A 22,588-nucleotide genomic window follows, 5' to 3' on the forward strand; every position below is an offset into this window, starting at 1 on the left:
CAGTGTCTATTAGTAGTGGTAAAATCAGTGGTATGTTAAAATTGTTTTGTAATATGTACTGCTCATGGTTATTACCAGTTGACAAATAAAGTACTTTAAGGTAGCGTAATCAAACGTGACAACCTAAAGGTGTACTTAGGCTTCTGTAATGACATACTGCAAAGCTATGGGTTGGATAGTAGAGGAGTTTTAAGATACTACGTATGCTTGGTTTTCTCTTACTGTTTATTCTGTGCTAACTTGCAGTTGTGTAATGGAGGAAATTCCTTCTTTGGTATATCATACTCTGTCAAATTTGAATAAGACATCTCTTCTGCACACTCCCTCCTTGAGAAGAAACCAGGGTTGGGAAAGTTGCTGCTTTGATTCTCATCTTGATACAGTATGACAGTGTGAGCTGCTGCAAGAGGGGAGCTACAGCATTTATTCAAAGCATTCCCAGGTGTATGGGGCCTTTGGGAATTAGCTGGCAAGGCAGCACATTCTGTGTTCTTTTCAGAATGGATTAATTCAGATGCCATGGTTGAAAAATAAAGCAGCGTGGCTTAGGTGGTAAAGTTTCAGTTCATAGCAAAATGTGAATTTCTTTTAACATACTTTTGTTAAAGACATAGTTTCCATGAATTAGACATCATTGGGGTTCTGTGCTTTTCCAGTATAGGGGGGAGGGGTTTGGGGTGGGGAGGTGGGAATCGTCTGTTTCCTTTTGTCTGATTTCCTTCTTATTCCAAACGCTTGCCTGAAAAACAAATCCCCTTTGAAAAGCTGTGGTCAGCTTTCTAAATAAATTCCACTGCTTTTCTAAAAATATTTTTCAGGGCTTTTTCTTTTGTCAAGACTGGCAAGATATTTTGCTGTGCATGGTGCAAATATAGACATGTTCTGCAGAGATTGTTCATATATAGCTTGAGAGTTCTCAGAGTGCTTCTGATGAACCTCTTTCAGGTGTGAAATGTTTAGAATGAAGTAATTTATTATATATTAATTCTGGTTAACCAGGCATGATTTGAGATTTTCAGAGTCTGCAAGAAATTAAGTATTCATTAACATTTAAAGCCATTAGGTAACACAGTTGAGCAATAAATGATTCATTTAGTCCCTCTTAAAGTAAATGTGCATTGAAGTTTCTGACTAGAAGATAAGTGGTGGTTGTCTTTGTTTTCAATTATTTTCCTCATTCTTGCTTGATTTATTCTGTGCACTTCATTGACTTGTCTTTCTCTCTCTTTTCTTGAAACAGAAGAAGAAGTGGAAAATTTTGATGTTTCCAGTCTGCCTGAAGAAGTGCTGCAGAACATAGAAGCTGACAGTTACTGGTGCATGAGCAAGTTGCTTGATGGCATTCAGGTAAATTGATTTTTTCCTGTCTGAAAGTAGTGGAGTTGTCCAATTAATGTCATGACTTTGAATTACTTTAAGGCTGTTGAGAAAGTCTACATCCATGAAAAGCAGGGGAGAAACAGGTTTTCCCATTGAAGAAATCCGCACAAGTTTGGTGTAATATTAAGAAAGGAAAAGGGAAAAAAAAATCGTGCAACTTCTTTTCATCAATATGTCTGCATGTTTCATTGTAGTGTGATGTTCTAGAGCAGAGTTAAAATCAATTCTAGAGGCACGTTGTGCACCTCAGTCACCTGTCCCGGTTTCAGCTGGGATAGAGTTAATTTTCTTCTTAGTAGCTGGTGCACTGCTGTGTTTTGGATTTGGTGTGGGAACAATGTTGATAGCACACTGGTGTCTTTGGTTCTTGGTTGGTAATGTCGAAATTAAGTCAAGGACTTGTCAGTCTGTCAGACCCTGCCAGCGAGAGGGCTGGAGGGGCAGGGGAACCTGGGAGGGGGCACAGCCAGGACAGCTGGCCCCAACTAGCCCAAGGGATATTCCACACCATATGATGTAAGAAGGAAGGGCCGGACATTCAGGGTTACGGTGTTTGTCTTTCCAAGTAACCATTATGGAGCCCTGCTTGCCTGGAGGTGGCCGAGCACCCACCTGCTGATGGGAAGTGGTGAATGAATCCCTTGTTTTGCTTTGCTTGCGTGCACTGCTTTAGCTTTACCTGTTAAACTGTCTCTATCTCAAGCCATGAGTTTCTCACATTTACTTTTCTGATCATGTCCCCCATCCCACTGGGGGGCAGTGAGCAAGTAGCTGTGTGGTGCTTGCTTACAAGCCGGGGTTAAACCAAGGCATCGCCAAGCATGGAGAAAGTTTGCTTAACCCTCCAAGTAATATGGTCTTACTGAACTGGTGAAAAGCTGGCTTATTTATTATTTTTTAAATCATTACTATAGCAACCTATAAGCAATTGCTGTCTTTATAGTTCCTGAAATTATCTTCATATTTTTAAAACATCCGTTTAAAACTTTATACTTGTGTTGCTTCATTGGGTGTTGGAATTTTTTCTATGTGGAGAAGCTGTAAATGTAGGCACAATTTTTTGTTAATGCAGCAAGTTACAGACTTGAGTGGTAGATTTGTGTGTGCATGTTTGCATTGGCTGGCATAGAAGTTTATGAAAAGTAGAAGTATCTGCAAGAAATAGTAAATAGATAGCTAAATATTTTGCATTTAGGTGAGGGAGGAATCCATATGATCTGCCATGGAGTAAATGGGAGTCCAGGCATCTCTGGTATTTAGCATATTGAAGCACCTTGTGCTGCAATGCTGACACACTGTAGAGCAGGAACTTCCAATTTTTCAGTTTACAAAGAAGTAACCTGAATTAAATTGTATAGGCTTTGTGTTGCGATAGGCACCAAATAATATTTATGTAATATCTGTTTTTCAGATCTGTGTTATTTGAAATAAACATGTTGTATCTTGCTGGAAAGTAAAAAATAATCTGATTTGGTACACTCAGAATATATGTATTACAATAATATAATTGTGAATTCCTGGATTACAGTGGGTTCAATATTGACCATTGCTAAAAGTGTGAAAGTTTCTGAAAGGTGATGATTTCTATTTTGCACTGGCCACAAAAAAATGTTTTGGTAGGCATTCAGGGTTTGTTTGGTGCTTTCAGTGAGCTGATAAAAAATAAATTAGGGTTACAAATATTTATCAGATTGCTGCTTCTTTTCTTTTTTTATCTTCATAACTTCTCTTTCTGATTATTCCTTGCTTTCAAATGAGTTACTTGTAGAGTGTAGAGGATCTGTTCTGTGAAACTTTCAGTATTGGTGACGATAGAAATTGTTGCAGAGATAGCAAAACTTTGGTTGATTTATTCCTAATGTTCTCTTAAAAGGTGAAGTGACGGATAAGTGCTTCTACTGTACTTAATAAATTGAATCCTGGTGGTAGGTCCCATTCAACTTTATTTGTTTTGAAATTATTTGGACATGTGCTTGAAAATTTGAGGTGTTGTTTCTCCAAGGGGCTTTAATGTAGCAAAAATGTTGAGACTGAATTTATGTATGTTGAAAATTCCAGTCATAAATAAATCATTATAAAATGTGAATAACCATAATTGTTGTTATGAGTTGAAGCTGTAGTTTTCAGTGAAACTAAATCAGTGCTTTACAGATTCTTTATTTTGACTGCATTATTTGACAGATGTTTCTTTCCTTATGGTACTTACTATTTTATAAAAGTGCTTTAACATATTCTTGCCTATGGCTTATGTCTTAATATGAATGTTTCATTGGCTAAGGCATATTGTGAATTTAAGCTTGTAACAGAGTTCATTTTTGGACAAAATTGTTATAAAATTGAATCAACAAACAGAGGTCTTCAACTTCTTTGAGGTTATTTTAAGTGTGTTTCTCCTGGTTAAAGGTCAGATGAGTAGTAGCTCAATGTTTTCTGTAGTGTTATTGAAAAACATAGTTGCATGTTGATTCCTGTAAAAAAAATGCTGGTTTGCTTATTTCAATCTCTCAGAACTACTACATTTTGAAATATTTGACTACATATAAAAAAATGTGAAAATTTATGAAGAGAAAAAGTGAGACCTTGAAAGGAAGAAAGCCAGGTAAAGAAATGGAAGCCCTCCAACTTTTTTTTTTTACCAGTTTCTAGAATATCTTCTGGCACAGATCTGCTGCTCTGTTCTTTTCTGGAAAAGGAAGTTCAGAGATTACATAATTTCTCCTTAATATTCTGTTTTCATACAAAACTATCAAGTACTGATAAGCAAAATACTGAAGGTAATGATAATGTAATTAAACTGCATCAATGAACATTTAAGCTTTTACAGAAATGAAATGGTTTTCGATTGGATGTATACAAGGATGCACTCGTCTATCAAAAGCAGGCTTGGAAGATTATGCTACTGATGTGACTAATGATGTTACAGTTAATTCAGTGCAACTGCGGAGTGCTGCTATTTACTCCTGTTCTCCTGGTTTCATTTGCTTGTCAGATAGAAAGGTCACATAGTTGCAGGTTGTGTTGGTTGGGAGAACTAACCCAAAAAGAAATCAGCTTATTGAGAGGAAGGGGTTAAAAAAAACCTGCAGAGAATAAAGTTTGTTTTACTGAAGGGGTGCCGTCCAGAGGGATCTTGAGTGGGCCCATTCGAACTTCATGAAGTTCAACAAGGCCATGTACAAGGTTCTACGCATGGGTTGGGGCAATGTCCAATATCAATATGGACTGGAGGATGCATGGATTGAGAGCAGCTCTGCAGAGAAGGACTTGGGGATACTGGTAGATAAAAACTGAATATGACCCAACAATGTGCGCTTGCAGCCCAGAAAGCCAGCTGTATCCTGGGCTGCATCAAAAGAAGTGTGATCATCGGGTTGAGGGAGGTGATTCTGCCCCTCTGCTCTGCTCTCGTGACACTCCATCTCAAGTACTGCATCCGGTTCTGGGGCCCCAGCATAAGAAGGTCATGGACCTGCTGGAGGGAGTCCAGAGGAGAGGGCCACAAAGATGATCAGAGGGCTGGGGCACCTCTCCTATGAGGAAGGGCTGAGAGAGTTGGCGTTGTTCAGCCTGGAGAAGTCTCCAAGGAGACCTTATTGTAGCCTTTCAGTACCTAAAAGGGGCTTATAAGAAAGCGGGAGATGGACTTTTTACCAGGGCTTGTAGTGACAGGACAAGGGGCAATGGTTTTAAACTGAAAGAGGGTGAATTTAGACTGGACGTAACAAATATGTTTTTTATGATGAGGAAGCCCAGAGAAGTTGTGGATGCTCCATTTCTGGAAGTGTTCAAGGTCAGGTTTGATATGGTGTTAAGCAGCCAGATTTAGCGAAAGGCGTCCATGCCCATGGTGGTGTGTTGGACTAGATGAACTTTAATGGTCCCTTCCAACCCAAACCATTGTATGATTATATGATTCTAATAACTCGCATTCTGCATGCACAATCACCAAATCTGCTGGCAGAGGGCAAGGACTAGATGAGGATGGGTGAGGTAGGACCTGGAACTGTTAAGATCAGATCATGCCCAAATTGCATAAGTTGATTTACATCAAATTGTAGTAATCCTGTGCTCCTGTCTGCACCTGAACGCTCATTCCTGTCTATCCCTTGCTGAGTGCTACCCGTTGCGAGCTAACTTACAGAGCAGAACTGCCGGACAACACAATAAACAAAAAAAGCACTGATTGATTCATTTAGGGGGTGAACACCTTGAATAGGTACCGTAGTGTCATGGTTTAACCCTGGCTGGCAACTAAGCTCCATGGATGTTTTAAAAACATGAAGATAATTTCAGGAACTGTTAAGACAGCAATCGCTTATAGGTTGCTATATTAATGATTTTAAAATGAATAAATAAGCCAGCTTTTCATCACCTCAGTGAGAGTGTTTTACTTGGAAACGTGAGCAAACTTTCTCAATTCTTTGCAATGTCCTGGTTTAACCCCAGCTGGCAACCAAGCCCCACACAGCTGCTTGCTCACACCCTCCTGATGGGATGGGGCACAGGATCAGAAGAGTAAAAGTGAGAAAACTCACGGCTTGCGATAAAGACAGTTTAATAGGTAAAGCTAAAGCAGTGCATGCAAGCAGAGCAAACCAAGGAATTAATTCATCCCTTCCCACGGGCAGGCAGGTGTTCAGCCACCTCCAGGCACGCAGGGCTCCATCATGCTTAATGCTTACCTGAACAGACAAATACCATCGCTCCGAGTGTTCCCAGTTTCCTTCATCACCCAGCTTTATATGCTGGGCAGCATCATATGGTCTGGGCTATCCCTTGGTCAGCTGGGACCAGCTGTCCCAGCCGTGTCCCCTCCCAGCTCCTCGTGCCCCCCCAGCCCACCCGCTGGTGGGGTGGGGTGAGGGGCAGAAAAGCCCTTGGCTCTGTGCAAGCGCTGCTCAGCGGCACCGAAAACATCCCTGCGTTATCAACAGTTTCCAGCACAAATCCAAAGCACAGCCCCACACTGGCTACTGTGAAGGAAATTAACTCTATCCCAGCCAAAACCAGCACACGCAGGAAAGTAGTAAGTAGAACTGCACAGCAGGGCCCAGGTAGGATCATGACAGCTGAGACATAGGTTTACTTTAACAGCTGTAAATTCTCAGTTTACCAAGCTTGTGGCCAATATGCGGTGGTCTAGATGATCCACTTAAGCCTCTCTGCCACTCAAGAAATTTGCTGCTGACTGTTTCTTGGAGTTCATCATTGAATTGGTTCTTATTACTCCCTTAGTATTTTCCATATGATCTACTGTAGATAATGGAATGTCTTTACAGACAGCCGGGAAAAACTGGTTCTGTCCCACAAAGCCACAAAACTTTAGTTTTGTCTCGAGTTTGTAGTCTTGCAAGATGCTCTAAAGCTTATCTATAAAAACCTGTTTCTGAGGGGGTGTGTGGCCATGTACAAAATATGGCTAAATAAGACCACCATTCTTGATTATTTTCAACACGTTAGTTGATAATTTCACATTTGTAATCTATACAACAGTATTTTGGTGCATTTGTATTGTGAATAAGAATCATGTATTCCTATTTTTTTTTTTAGTAGCTAGTTAATTTCTAAAACTATTTTGCAATTCAAGTTGAGCAGTTGAAAGAGAAAACGTTTCAGATGTCAGTCCACCATGTTCATGATAAAGCTGGTTGTCTTTAGAACACTTCTAAATGCATGAGCACTTTTGCATTTTCACCTGTAGGAATAATGGCTGTGCATATGGGAAAACGAGCACTTATCCCACAAGTATTTTTTCCGCTTAATTAAGTAGACATTCCCATACATCCATCGTAATTATCTTTTTTATTACTAAATTGTCCTTTATAACACTTTCCTCAACAGAGTCCCGTTAACATTCAAGTAAAAAGTTCACGCTGATCTGTGCCACCTGAAAATGTAATGTTCATGTATAAAATAGAGTATAACTCTCCGTTTTCAGTTCAAGTGTAATGGTAATAAAATAACCAAAGGGGAAATATATGCATTGCATAATGATCTAACCAGATGTATTAAAAATAGCAATAAAATATTAATATTATTATTTATTAGGGCCTATGAATTTTTTTGAATGAAAGGGAGATAATTCATTTCCAGGGACTGGAGTATATATTAGCTGTCTCTCTGTAGCTGATTAAATTGTAAGATTTATGATTTGCAGTGGGAATCCTGCAAAGTTCTTTCTTGCTCCTTAGTTTTGGAAAGTTGTTGCTAATGTGTGCTTCAAGTCTGAATTATGGGTGGATGGATGGAATGCTGCTTGGAATGCCTTTCAGAGATCTGCAGGAACAGATAAACAGCATGAATATGCAGCTCGGATGCAGAGAAGTACGTGCAGAAATAGCTGGTGCTGGCTCTTCTGAAAATTCTTCACAGGACCTTCCAAAGGTTTATTTTTAAGGAAAAAATAGGTTGAAGATAGCGTTCTTTGTGCCTTTTCATTAAACTCCTGCAAGACAAGTTTCTTGATTATGTATTCAATTCATTTGGATAGCTCATTTAGCGTTATGATCTGTTGTCTGAGAACATGGGTTAGCCAAAATAGACAGATACAGCAAATATGGACTGTAATTGTTGGCATCTGTCTGTTACCTGTCTTTTGTCGTGTGAACTGCATGTCTATTGCGGATGTACTTTTGTGCATGGGTCAAGTTTCTGTATCACGGGTACCACAGCGTCTACCTGTGCAAATGCAGTGATAGCTTGTCTGGGATTTCTGGGTTTGCATCAGCCCAGTGCTTCTGGTAAGCTTAGATAAATTGAGAAAGTAGTCTTTCCTCCCACCTTCCTCGTCTGAACATAGCACTGCAAATGTGGTGTGCTCAGGGAAAATGTGATACACTATAGAAGTGTCTCCCACGCAGTCTTCAGAGTCGCCACTAACACGGTATAGCTGATACTGAAAGACAGTACTGCAGTCATGCTCCGATTTCTGTAGAAGCAGATCCTAATGCCAGTCAGAAATCTATGTTTTAAAAATGTGGAAGTCCTGTCAGGGATTGTCAGAAATTCTAGCAGTACCTATTTCTGCGTGTAGTTCTCTTAACATTTGAGCTGCATATTCATGCTCTGTGTCTGTTCCTGCAGCTACTGTTGCTGTAACTCCATCTGTGAGATAGAAGTTCTGTACAGTAATAACTGCTTAGTGATTTCCAGAAATTCAGATTGTTCATTTTATGCTAGTGTCTTGTCCAAGTGGTATCCTGAGAATGACAAAAGATGGTGTGTGTGTTTTGGTGTTTGTTTTTTTTTTCTTGAGGCTATGACTGTTCTTAGGAAAAACAATGGCTTGCTTGATCAGAATTGTGTTTTAAAACACTTGTAAAAGTAACAGCTTTATATTTTAGAATTAAAGTGCAGATTGTGTGGTAAAACTTTATGAATGATAATATATATAATTATAGGGATGACTGCTGATGATTGTAAGCAGATAGTCTTGCTGAAAGTGGGTTTATTGTTGAATGGAGACTTCTGTTCTGATGAATGAACAATACCTTGAGTTTACTCTTATTCTTTTCATTATCAGTGCCTTCCGTAAAGCTGTTTCTAAATTATGAACAGTTTTAAATGTAAATACCCAGTTTTTCAAATTTAGGTATTAAGCGAAAAGTCATAAACATGAGAAATTTCATGAGAAATAGGTTCTGCAATTAGGGCAGACATTTGTGCCTGTTCAGGATTCTAGAATGGCTTGTCTTCTAATGAGAAATGGATAGCTTCAACATTTTTTAGTAATCACTTATTAAATAATACCCCTAAATGGTATCTATCTGTATGTCATATGTGAGACTTTAATCTTCTGAAACGTAAGCATGACTACAACAGGTGCTTCTGTCGAGAATACTTACTGTATTTGTGCTCAGATGTCTACTATTTTTCTTACATAATCTGTTGGAGCAAATACTGTTTTATGGTGTTTTAAACTTGGAGGAAGGAAAAGAACATTAAAAGTAGAAAAAATGTCTAGAAATTTTTCCATAAGCAGGTTTTAACTTTCTCAATTTAAGAGAATATTCTCACACATTATTCATATGAATTACTGTTCAGAATGAATACCATTAAGGGCAGACTTTTTTGACAGCAAAACATATGCAGCATCATGCTATTCTGTGTGACTTATTTCCAACGTACCTTCGGAACCTTAAAGTCTTGTTTGAAGCTCCTGTTCATAGAATTCTTTGAAGACTTGATTAGTACTTGGAGGAAAAAAAAATACGTTTTATTGAACAATGCTAGGAAGTTCATAAACTCGGGCAGTAGAGTTGTAACTATGAGCCGTTGGAATGTAATTAACACAATTGTTATGGTAGTTCTGTTCTTTTGATGTGACAGTAATTAAAGCATGTTTACTTACTATTGCCTGTTCAAAACTTTGAAGAGTTAAAATGTAAAAATATTGTATCTACTTTAGATTTAGCTTGAGCAGCTAAGGACTGTATCATGGTTGTTGATGATCTGGCCTCAGACAAACTGTTTCAGAGTAGATCCTGAAACTCTTGATGTACGCAAAACTGAGTTAAATGTCAACATTTTAATTTTTTGGAATAAATGATCCTTCAAACTTGTCTACACTGAGACTGTCATTAACAATGAGCCCAAGTCATATAGCATCAGTGTCTACTTTGCAAAGTATAAGTTGTACATTGATTTAGAAGAATTGCAGTTAAATCTATTGTTTGTGATATCACTGAACTGTATAGTAGGAGTATGCCACAATAAGCTTTACGTGAAAATTATTGAGTTTGCACTAGCACCTGTGCACAAGAGATCTGTTGAAACACTCCTGGAATTTCTAGTGGACACTGGAGGACTTAAATACCTCCCCATCAGTTTGAGAGGATTGAATGCATCACTAGGGTACTGTGCATCAGGATGCCTAGTAAGAACTGCAGAGGCAATTGCTAAATCTGCTCAGTTTCAAATGTATCTGTGCCTACCTCCTGTGAGGGTCTCTGGTAATGGGTGAACAAGAAAATCAATGCTCAAAACTGCTTTGGTATGAGAGCAATGGAATGGGGTGGATATGGCATCAAATTTTGTAAATGCTTTCAAGGGGATTCAAAAGAGCACAGACGAGTAGACTTGGGCATCAGGAAAGTTTGTAGAAAGTGTAAAACCAAACAGAATTAATGGTCAAAAGATAAACCCCCATATTATTTAATATTTTCTATAACTCCTGTAAAGCAGCACAAATCTGGAAGGAATCTGTGAGCCTGTGAAAAGCTGTACAGTTTAAATGTATTTCCAAAATGCAATTTGATAAAGTCCTTTACCAGAAGTTTGTAAAGAAGCTAAGCATCCATGGTAGAAGCATGACATGTTAGCACGTAGGGAGGGGAATGGTTTATGCAAGTAGTTCTCAAAAGAAAAAAACCATCACTTTGCTACTTTTAAAACATAAGGTGAGCTTGTGCTCAGTATGCTGTTTGCAGTTTTAATCCCTTCTGTACATCCCATTTTGAAATGATGGATTGGAAGTTAAAAAAATAATTATGGAGCAAGATAAGTGTGATCAAAGGTATGGAACAGTTTCTGGGTGATGGATTATGTTCTTCAGCTTGGATGACTTCACTAAGTGGAGGAATGTAATAGAAGTCTAAAATGATGAGCTGGATGAAGAAGGTGTATAGGGAGTAGTTGCTTTCCATCTTTTCTTATGCAAGACCTAGATAGTATCTTGTAATACTGCTGAGTGATTGGCTTTAAAAAAAAAAAAAAAGTGGTTGAGTAACTAAGCTGCAGGGCTACTTGTCAAAGGATGAAAAGCATTTTACATGAGCTTAGAACCTGAATGGTTTGAAGTCTGGTTGAAGAAAAATCTTTAAACAATTTTAATTACCAGGTTACCACCTTGAGTTAAAGAAATCTCAGTGCAGCAAACTGGAAACTGAAAAAAATGCTGCAAGCGTATCACTGCAGGCTTAATTTGCTCTTATTGTCTTTTGTAGTTATTTGGGGAAAACCCAAGGTGGTTCTTTTGTTTGGCCCGTAGCCGATTTTAAGTTAGTAATAATAAGCTTTTGTTGGGACTTCAGGTAATAGAAAATTGAGGGCATCAGTAGGATTTATCTTGAGGGCTGTAGTTTTTCTTCAGGACAGGTGCCTTCAGAAGCTTTTAAGGAGCCTGTGTCTCTTTGAAAGCCAGTAACACAGTTTTCTGGCCTGTCACTGAGAGTAAAATTTTCAGGAAGAGAACAGATCTATTTGTAATTGGTTTGTAATACTTATATTAAGGCATTGCTTTATGTGTTTTAGATGAAATATACTGTGCTATCAGTATGCTTCAGAATAAAAATATTTTATCTTCTACCTCAAATTTACTTCCTCACCTTTTTGGGATTGTACTTGTCCATATTTATAATTTCTAGCTCTGGCCCAGATTTGAACTGTTGCCTGGCCTGCGCCATAATCCAAAAATATACCCCCAACACTTCTTTTATTGCTACTTCAACAGTTTCTGTAGTTGTTTGTAATACATCCACTTGTGTAAAACTGAGATTTCATTACGTAGCCCAGTAGAAGATTGGGGATTTGATTCTGGGATGATGGATACTATTATAACATGAGAATCTGTACCTGTTTTTTTAATAAGATGTTGCTTTTTTCCATCCTGTTATATAGGAATAAATAAGATATTCTTTTCCATGTAGAAAATTTTGGGCTGCAATGCTTTGTAAATCTCTTTGCTGTTGCTTAGGATATTTTAAGTTTTCAAAAATCAGGCTTAATAATTACAAGGTTGAAAGCTTTTTTCATTTAAAGGAAGTATCTTAGAGTATTTCTGGAACATGCAGTGGAATATGTGCAAACAGCATACTCCAGCACACTTGTGTGTTTTTGTGCATGTGCACTCTTTCTCCTGAACTGTATTTAAGATTGAATTTATATTACAGTCTCCAGCTTCAAGAAACTTGTTGCTAAACCCTGCCTACCGCTGGTAGTGTTAATATATATGTTGGCTATCATCATCTAAGTGTCATGTTTCCCTCCTACCTGCCCCCACCTTTTCACATAATTTTGAGAGCAAGGTGAACAAAGGTTTTTAATATGAGTTTGCTTAGAGGATTCACAAATATGTGAATGAAGTCCTTAAATGAGTTTAAAAAATTTGAAAAGTTCCCTTTCTGACATAATGAGATATACAACTTTAGAAAGCTTTTTTTTCAGTTGTCTTTTGTTCATTTGATAATATACTTGAACATACCTAAATTGATGTATAGGAATACTTAAATATACATCAGTAGAGAAAGTAGATGTCTAGGTATGCTGTATACAGATTGCTTAATGTATCCTTCATATTTAAAAGCACTGATCTGGTTGACAAAACCTTGTTAAAAACAAACAGCACATGAGGACTTTGTGTCAAAACTTTTCATTTCTTTCTGTAAATGGTTCTAATATTTTCATCACTATGTTGCTGGTAAACAGCTTGTGTAACCTGAAAAAGTGAGAAGCACTGTGCCTATACTTGTGCTTGACTGCAATCATTATTGTTAAATTATTGAGAGTGTTTTTTATTTTCAGTTTGGCTGGCTGTATTTCTCCCCCTTCCTCTCTTCCCCCTTGTCCCCATTTCTTTTTGAGAGTATGGGAGGATAATCCCAGTTAAATTTGTTCAGTGCATTTTTTTCTATATTTTCACTTTCTAATCAATTTTCTTCCTTTTAAACTTTTTCTACTCTTAAAATAAAATGTAAGGAATTACTTAACATGTTTTTTCATGTTTAGCGAAGGCTGTAATTGAAATATTTTATTTTAAATTATAGTGGTTATTTTTTGAGAAGTCGTGCCAGACCTAGTTGTAGTTGCAGGGCACTGAGGTGGTTATACTAGCCTCTGCAGAATAAGTACAGACTACTAATACGAAGATTTGAGACTGAAGCAAGTTTTGAGCCCTTGTGACATTATAAAGTCTTAACCTTCTGTATTGTAAGGTGAAACTAATTATGTGTCCAAGTCTGCACTAGATATTATAACCATTCAGCTGTGAAGTAGGTTAGCATAATTCACTGGAATTATGTTGGAAGCGATCTGAGCAGAACATCAAGGAATTTAGATACTGCACACCAGTGCATGAATTTTTTATCTTTATTGAGGATTCTGTTGTGTACTCATGCATACTTTGTCATATGTGAATACTTACTAGAAAGTGTCACGAACAGTGGTTGGAAATATAAGGCATTTTATATTAACTGTTTGCTGAAGACCTGTTGAGGCAAGACACTCCTATTCTTAGTTACTGATGACTTTTTCGGAGTTTTTCTTTTGCTTAAAGTGGATGGGCAAAGTTGCAGGAGGAATAAATGAGGAAATATAATAAAACTTTGAAGGATGAGTAATGAAATGTTCCTTTGAGGACCCACAGCTGTGAGGGGGAATAGGTAGCAAAGTTGAATACTGGAACACTTTTTTTCTGCAAAAGTTAGCAAAGAACTTTTATTGAGTTTACGTGGCAAGGTTTTGGTAGCAGGGGAGCTGCAGGGGTGTCTTCTGTGAGAAGAGGCCCTGTGTTGGACAGAGCCAGTTCCAGCCAGCTCCAAGATGGACCTGTCGCTGGCCAAAGCTGAGCCTGTTGGTGATGCTGGTGGTGCCCCTGTGGTAACATGTTTATGAAAGGGTAAAAAGCACTGCACAGCAGCTGTGAGAAAGGAGTGAGAAAAAGTGAGAGAAATAGCCCTGCAGACCCCCAGGTCAGTGCAGAAGGAGGCAGGAGGTGCTCCGGGCACCGGAGCAGAGGTTCCCTGGCAGTCTGTAGAGAAGACCACGGTGGGGCACGCTGTCCCCCTGCAACTCATGCTGGTTAATGGTGGAGCAGATATCCACCTGCAGCCCGTGGAGGGCTCCACACCAGAGCAGGTGGAGATGCCTCGGTGGAAGCTGTGGACTGTGGAGATGAGCTTGTGCAGGAGCAGGCTCTCTGGCAGAGGCGAAGTATGATGAACTGACCACAACCCCTGTTCCCCATCCCCCCGCGCCTCTTGGTGGGGAGGAAATAGAAAGAGTTGGGAGTAAAGCTGACTAATTTTGAAGCCGGTATTGCCAATTAAATCATAAGATAGAAGAATTAAAATCTTAACCACTGTACTTCTATATTGCCCTGAGCAATAATTCATGAATTCCATGAGTTTGACATTTTGGGATTTTTTTCTTTTAACTGTGGTACTAGCTTTTCCTTCCACCTATAAGCAAAAAAGGAGCAAGAATAGTAGATAAATGGATGCTTTTTCTGTTTTCAAAGTCCTTCTTACAGCAAACTCCAGAAAGTCAATTACAAGTGTCATAGGAGGGAATACATACAGCATAGTTTAATTAGAAGAAAGGACTGGGGGAGCCAGCATCTTTCTAGTTAGTTGAGTCAGCAGATACAGGAGTGACTCCCAGCTGTGTTCATTTGTGGCTGAAATAATGAACAGAAAAATAAATGAACAGGCAAAATATCAAATGTAGTGAAGAGGAAACTTACCTGTTTTCAAATCCAAGATGGCAGTTTTGTTTGCATTTCCAGGTGTGTATGGAGTAAATTATTTTTTGAGAAAGAAAACAGTTTCAAATTCATAGATGGCAATTGGGAGTTGCACTGCCTGGGGAGAAACTAATGATCAAAGCAGTAGTCGTTTAGCTCTACGTTGGCTTTCAGCATTAAATAAGTGCAGATACTTTTACAGCCGATCTGTTATAGATTAAATAATTGAGTACCATATTGCTGTACTTTGAGTACAGTAGTACTTCCAGAAATATTAGTTAACTTTCTTTAAATAAATAAATAGAACAGTATGTAAACATTAGGAGAAATAAAAATTGAATACAGTTTTTGTTGTTAGACCAGGTTCTGTAAAGAAAATAAATATGTATCACGTCCAGGATACAGCATCTTTAGGAAACAGTATGAGTAATACAGGAATGTGTCAGACTTGTATAAAAGGTATTGTCCCAGTGCATGGGATAGTTTCTCTGTTCCCGAAATAAGATTATGGTAATTTCCAGTCTTTCAATTTTGATGCTTTATTATGCTACTGAGGATGCTCAGTTCTGTTTTAGAGAGAACGCCAACAAGATGAAATGGTTGTCTGTTGTAGTTGGAATTTTCCACAGAAATCACCAACATTCAGAGAATTATTCTTGCTTCCTTGTCAACACTGTTTTGGTTTATGCATTGATTTCTAATATCAAATATGAAAGTGCTACTGCTAGGCCTGTGGAAAACTTTGCTATAATCTTTTACATAGCCACTACTGTAGTTGGTTACAAGTGATCAGAGCATGTAATAGACTTTGATACCATACATCACTTGTTGGTTGATGTACTATAATGGACAGAATTATTAGTGTATCATATCCCTGGTGAACTTTTAGGTTTCATACTTTACGGCAGTTTTACAGAATTTGAAGATTGAATTGTAATTCAGGTTCATAAAACAAATAATAAAAAAAAGCGCTGTGTAAAAACAGTAAAGAAAGTCAATATGGCCTTTTTTCTTTCTATTAAAAGAAAAATATGTCAAGATTCATAAAAATCAACCTATATTCATCCCTTTTACACTAAGGTCAAGTTAAAATTTGAAATCAAGTTCAGAACAATTAACAGTCCATCACTGATGAATTTTTTAGGATGGTTTTTGGGATAGTTCTCAGCTCTCCAGTTGATTTTCACAAAGGAATTATTTAAACAATAGTAATGTTCACTTCTATCTTGGTTTTCTGTGTATGTAGTGGTGACATGAAAACAATTTTACATAGCCACTTTCTTGTAAAATATTTATTGGTAATTTTCTTTTCTTGAATCTCTCTATATAGAAATCCATAACAAAAACAGTTGAGGGATTGCCTATCAAATATTCAGAAACATTCCTGTGCATTTAAGTAATGTCTTTATTTAAAAAGATTGATCACTTTGGGGTTAAAGTGAAAGTATCTTTCTTCCTTGTTATTTCAAACTCTAGCCCAATCTATATTATAGAGCTGTAATACAAAAATAAATAAAAAACCCCAACACTGAAGTTAATACTTTCAAACAAATACGTGCAAATACCCTGCCATTTTAGCTGTATAGCTTGTATGTTAGATTTTGATTCATGTTATTAACTGTAACCTCGGGTTCAGTGTAGTCACGACTCCATTGAAATAGACTTTTGATTTCCTATGCTGCTGGAAGGTATTATTCTGAAGTTCTAAAGTTCAAATTCTTGTCCTATCACTGATTAGGGTCTAGATTTTCATATTTCCTACATTATTTGTGATAGAACTGTAAATTTATGGGAAAAAATCACCTTAAAAGTTTTCTTGTGTGTCACATTTTGACATTTAAGATGACAGTCTTGTAAAGCTACTTGGACTTCTGCAATAAACCTGAAACTTCAAGGGCGCGAGATTAGCAAGTAGAGAGCAATTCATGCAGGAATACCTGTAGGGTCTACAATGTGGTGATTTACTACTCAACTGTAGACACAGACCTAGGAAATGTAAAAACAAGACAAAAACATAGAAAAATGCATGGATTAAGATATGCAAGTGAAAGAGAAGAAACTTCCCTCCCCCCGCCCCGTTCCCCAACTTATACTTGTGTGTGGTCTCTTCTTCAGGATAACTACACATTTGCACAGCCAGGAATTCAGAAGAAAGTGAACATGTTGGAGGAACTTGTTAGTCGAATTGATGGTAAGTATTCAAAGCTAACCTAATTTCTAACTGGTGTTTCATTGAAAGTGTTTCACTAAAACATTTGCGAGAAGTCAAACCAACTTCACTGCGGTTACCTGCCATGGTTGGGGTAACATCGCCTTCTTCAGATGAGGTGTCATAATCAGTTTGTGGCACAGTGGTCTTTGCAAGATCACTGTCGTGTATCATTTAAAAGAAAGCCACTAGAGCATGAGCCAGTTTCATTACTTTTTATTAAGGCAATATAATCAAAATTCAATGGCAATTTCTTTGCAGCAGAGTAATGACCACATACAAAAGGCAGCCAGTATTCGTTTCACATTAAGCTCAATGATTGTTGTAATTCGGGCAAGTCACAGTGGTTGTTTATGGTTGTCCTTCGGCACTATGTTTGTGCCTTTGTGCATCATTTTGCTATCTGGAATGCCTGAATAATTTCTCTGTGGAATCCAATTAATTGTCAACTGTGGAAATAACATCTTTAATATTATAGATAAATTACAGTATGTGCAGGAGTAATTTTAGATTATGCTTTCATGTTTTAGCAGGGCGCTTTGAAATATTTTCTACCTTCATCCTTGAAATAATTCCCTTCGTGAAATGCTGACTGTCATATTTCTAGAACAGAGTTTAATTAAATGAAATGCAAGAGATAATGCTTGCCCATTCTTAACATACTCTCTTGATAGTTTAAATTAGTGAACAGAGTATTAACAAAATGTTGCCAAGCAGAACCAGGCATATATTTGCGACACTAGCCTGTCAATGACGAGATAGAAAAAATATTTCTGTATTTTAGCTTAATATTTGATAATCTTCTTGGAAAGCTTTACTTCATCTTTTTATTACGCATACTGTGAAGGTTTTTTGCGCCAGTGCTTACCATAGCAGGTTTTGGGTTGGGCTGCATGTATTTACATCCTGAATATTTGATAATGCTCTTTTGTGCCCTTTTAGGATGTTAAAGGATAACATCCAAAACTAAGGGCAGGAGAACAATGTTTATGTAACATTACACTATAAATGTAAAGGCATGTAAAACTTTGTTGTAAATGTATTTTTTACAATGTAAAATATGAAAAATATAAGGGGATACTTATGTATATAGGGTAGCAATGTAATTGCCAAATTTTTAAAGCAGTGTATTTTGTTACTTAAAAGAATAATCTCTTTGCAATGTGACTTTTTTGTCATTTTATACTTATATCAATATTGGTGTTTACATTGCGAATACTTGTAGAAGCAAAAGAGTGTATATTAAATGAAGCATTTAATTATAATACCTATAAATAGACTTCCTGAACTTGGTAAATGAACATTTATATAAACAATTTTTTTTGTAGTTTTCAGTAGACATCATGCGTGTTTGCTAGTTAATGTTGATCTTTCTGTCCTAAATACTTAAAGTAACATCTTAGATTAATCTTAACTCTAGAGCATTTACACGTTTGAGTAGTAGAGGATGGTTTCCTTGTTTTAAGCAGTATAGTTGGAAAAAGCAAAGCAAAATTCTAACATTAAGGAATTGATCATGTTATAGCAGGTATATTTTGCAGGTTGTACATATGACATACCTGTAGCATATGTAGAAAAATATTAAAGGAAACTATTAAAAAAACCAATGGGGATTATAACACGTCAGAGTGAGGGAAATTTCATTACAAGTTTTTTCATTATAGGAGCTATGAAGTGTTTTAAAAAGCTGACATTGTTATTTTAAAAGGAAGCCAGTAAGACTTTGGTGTAAATGACATTACGGAAACCTAAAACTGTTTAGGTTATAAGGGGCCTCTGGAAGTCAGTGTTCCAACCATCTGCTCTTGCCTCTCTTAATCTCCCTTGATATAAGGGGACAGGGTCAACTTAGATCAGGCTATGTAGAGTCTTGCCCTGCCAAATCTTGAGTAAGTCCAGGAATGGAAATTCTCCAGCCTCTTGGTAAGACACCTCAAGGGTTTGACTATTGTCATTGTGGTTTGGTTGTTTTTTTTTTTTTGATTTTAAAAACCTCCAACAACCGAATTTTTGTTTCTGGAACTGATGTCCACTGCCTTTTATCTCTGTGTACCTCTGTAAAAGTACCTGGCTTCATCTTCTCTGCACTCTCCTAAGTAGTTGTACTTGTTGATAGACATTTTTTTTTAAGGCTGAACAAACCCAGTTCTGTCAGCCTCCTTTCATGTGTAGAGTGCTCCAGCTTCTTACCTACCTTGGTTGCACTCGACTGGACTTGCTTTTGTATGCCAGTGTCCCAGAATTGGACATGATGCTGCAGACATGGTCTCATCAGTGGTGAGTACGGAGGAAGAATCACCTCTCCTGACCTGTTGGCTTCTCTTTTGCTAAGAAAGCCCGATGTACAGTTGGCCTTGCTTTCTGCAAGGACACAGTGCTGACTTGGGTACAGTCTGTTGGTCACCAGGATCCCCAAGTCCTTACTGGCAGGGCTGCTTTCTAGCCAGTTGGTTCCTGGTCAGTGCTGTTGAATGGGACTGTTCCACCCCAGGTACAAAATGTTTGCCCTTCCTGAACTTAGGAGGTTCCTATCAGCCATTCTTCCAGCCTGCCAAGGTGCCTCCAAATAGCAGCCCTGACTTTCAACATGTAAACAGCTCCTCCCAATCTGGTATCATGCACAAACATGGAGTCCACTCTGTACCATCTGTGTTAGTAAAGGTGTTGCACAGTATTGGCCCCTGAGGGATGCTGTTAGTAATTGGCTGTCAGTTGGACTTTGTACTTCTGATCACAACCCTTATATTATGGTGGTTCAATTAAAAGTTTTGGATAGTAAAAGATACACATTTTTTCAGAATTCTTAGGGCTGTTTCTTTTTTTTCTAGAAGACTGTTCACTCGGTTACTTTCTTTTGCTAGAAAAATACACCAAAGTACATGTAAGATTAAAATAAGAGTTTTAGCTGTTAGATAGGCAATGGTAAATGTGAACTGCTGTCACTTTCAGTATGGATGCATCCTTTGGATGCCTCAGGTAAGGGATGCTGACCTGGCTGGCTTTTTGATGGAAACACAGCATGGTTTGATTAAGTTATATGTTATTCTGCTTTACTCTTCTTCATTTCTTGTCTTTTCATCTTTATACTGGGTCTGCTTTACTGTAGCTGAAGGGAAATATATGGCTGATATGAATTCAGTAACTGTTGGTTTTTTTTAAAAAAAGAAATCACACCATCTATGTTGACTGTAAATATCCTAAAAGCTAATTACAGTTATTGTGGAATAATATTCCTGCTGCTACTGTGTCACATTATTTTCTTGATGCTGGGTACCTGCATGGTGAAGAGAATCTTCATGTAGTAAGTAGCTGTGTGAGTAGATGAAGTTTGTATGGCTTGTTTGCTAACAGTAATGGATTACTGGAGTATGAAAAGTGATGCTTGTCCTTCGGAGAGCGTTAAGACATTATGCTAGTGATTTAAGCAACCTTCATTAACCCAGCCTTATGGATCACAACTCTTCTCAAAGTAACCATCCTTGTGTGTACACTGCAGAACATTGCAGTAGACTTCAAACAGCCGAGCTGCTCTGTTAATTTAATCATAATCTCAATCTGCTTAAACTTCAGAAAATAATTTTGATGAATCATGTTTAATGGATTTTTTGAGTTTGTTAATAGGACTGTTGTAGATTGTTATAGACAAGATGGAATTTCAAGACAAAACGTTATTCAATCTCGTTTATCTCCTTGTCATCATCATTCAGATTGTTCTAGGAATTGTACAAAAATACCAAGAAGGAGGATCAATAGATAGCTCAATAATATAAGGAATGTTATAACTAATTATCTTTTCTGTTTCCTGTAATGTCAGTAGAACCTCTCTGCTCTAAATCGTGAACCATCTGTCATGTTTTGTAAAAGGGCACACTCATGTTGCATGCTGTCTTCCACTTTTGCGTCATTTAGGCTTGAAAGCAAGGAGACACTATAGGAATGCCAAAATTAATTCAGGATTTGTATTTCCAGAATTTATGTGTATTAACATTTTGGTGGTTTCGTGCTTGGGAGAGTCTTAGCTTCTTCAGTTTACTGTAAGACATCTTGTAATTACATTAGAGTTTGAGGTAGCCATTTGGAGAAGGCTGAGGATTTGTAGGTAAAAGTAGTCTTAGATTTCCATAAATGTTGATAAAAGAGGTGGCATTCTCTAAATGAACAAGAAGGCAGTTTGGGGGGGAGGGGGGGGGGGAAGTGTTATAATGTTAAATTTATCTTTTTTTAGTGTTATCTTCTTAGTAGTATTACAATAAACAATAAAGGCAGTATTCATGAATGAATTCAGTATAAATATTCTGCATCTTCTGTGAGGGTAAGTTTGGAAACATTTTTTTCTACATCTTTTATAGAACAACTCCTGGGGTTTGCATCTGTGTTCTGCACAGCCTGATCTGTGCTTATGTTTTCTTGTAGTTAAATAAATTCTGTGTTATTAGTGTTCCAGATTCTTTCCCCAGTAATTAACAATCTTATTGTAGAATTGGCCCTTGAATCTTAGTGACGATAAATGGGAAAATAAAAATGAAGAAAATTATTTTTTTTAAAAAAAAAAACTCTTACTGTTGCTGTATGTATTTTTCCCCCCTTTTTTTGAAAATCGAAGCAATGGAAAAATACTTAAAAGCATAAAACAAGTGCTGCATTTTAACTTTCCCATAAGGAAGTTTATGAAGAATTCAGCTACATTTTTCAAAAGTTCAGTAATATTTCAGTATGTGTTCAGTATCCACTGTGAACACATCTTCTGATCATTTTTTGTAGAGTTACTACTGGTATTCTTACGTATGATATTTTAATTGAGAGAACTGCAGATTTATTTCCATTTTAATATTGTGAGAAAATACGTATTTTTCAAAAGAAAGGAAAATATTTTTCATGGAAATATAAAGTTGTATTTAATTTCAACAATTACTGGTTTAATAAATACTACCTAGTATTGTTTGGCAAAATATTTTTATTTATGCCTAGGTGCAGTTAAAATGTTCTTTCACCATTTTAAACCATGTTATATTAACAGTTCTGTTTTTTTTATCGTTGCCATATTGTAAATGTGTTTGTTTCATTCACTTAAAATGAAATACAAATTAGATAATGCATTTTGTTTTAATGTTCTGAACAAATTAACCTTGGCTCTACTAATCATACTTACTTCTGTCTTGGGTTACAAATGTCTTGGTTGGTCACTTGTCTGCAGTTCTGTAGGTAATGCCACGAGTGAGGACTTGCGGTAAAGTACTTTCATGTCATGGCCTTAAATTTATACTTTGCATATGTTTTTGCTATTTATGCACACAGAAATTTAAAATATTAAGTTATTGTATATATTTATATGCATTGTTTATATATATGCGCAGGTCAAGTTCTTAATGAAATGTAGTAGATAAGCAAAAATACATACAAAATTTTTTTTTAATCCACAGTGAAAGAGCTTATTTAATTGCACCATTCTGTGTACTTCTCATGCTTTGAAATATTTGCTGTACATGTGTCTAAAAGGTTGGTTGATACAATTCTTAATATTTATGTGTAGTGTTACGGTT

At 37.1% G+C, this 22,588-nt stretch overlaps 1 protein-coding gene across 3 annotated transcripts in view; it reads left to right on the forward strand.

Annotated features, from left to right (window-relative positions):
• The window catches only part of TBC1D22A (TBC1 domain family member 22A), a 180,093-nt gene that overhangs the window by 69,483 nt on the left and 88,022 nt on the right, over window positions 1-22,588 (forward strand). For all 3 annotated transcript variants that reach the window (XM_056341127.1, XM_056341130.1, XM_056341128.1), the window contains exons 9-10: window positions 1,241-1,347; window positions 16,955-17,030. In XM_056341127.1, coding sequence (XP_056197102.1) covers window positions 1,241-1,347; window positions 16,955-17,030 — 183 coding nt within the window. The remainder of the gene's footprint in view (window positions 1-1,240; window positions 1,348-16,954; window positions 17,031-22,588) is intronic.

The sequence above is a fragment of the Falco biarmicus genome, chromosome 5 (assembly GCF_023638135.1).
Source record: "Falco biarmicus isolate bFalBia1 chromosome 5, bFalBia1.pri, whole genome shotgun sequence".
In the NCBI taxonomy this organism is placed as follows: Eukaryota; Metazoa; Chordata; class Aves; order Falconiformes; family Falconidae; genus Falco; species Falco biarmicus.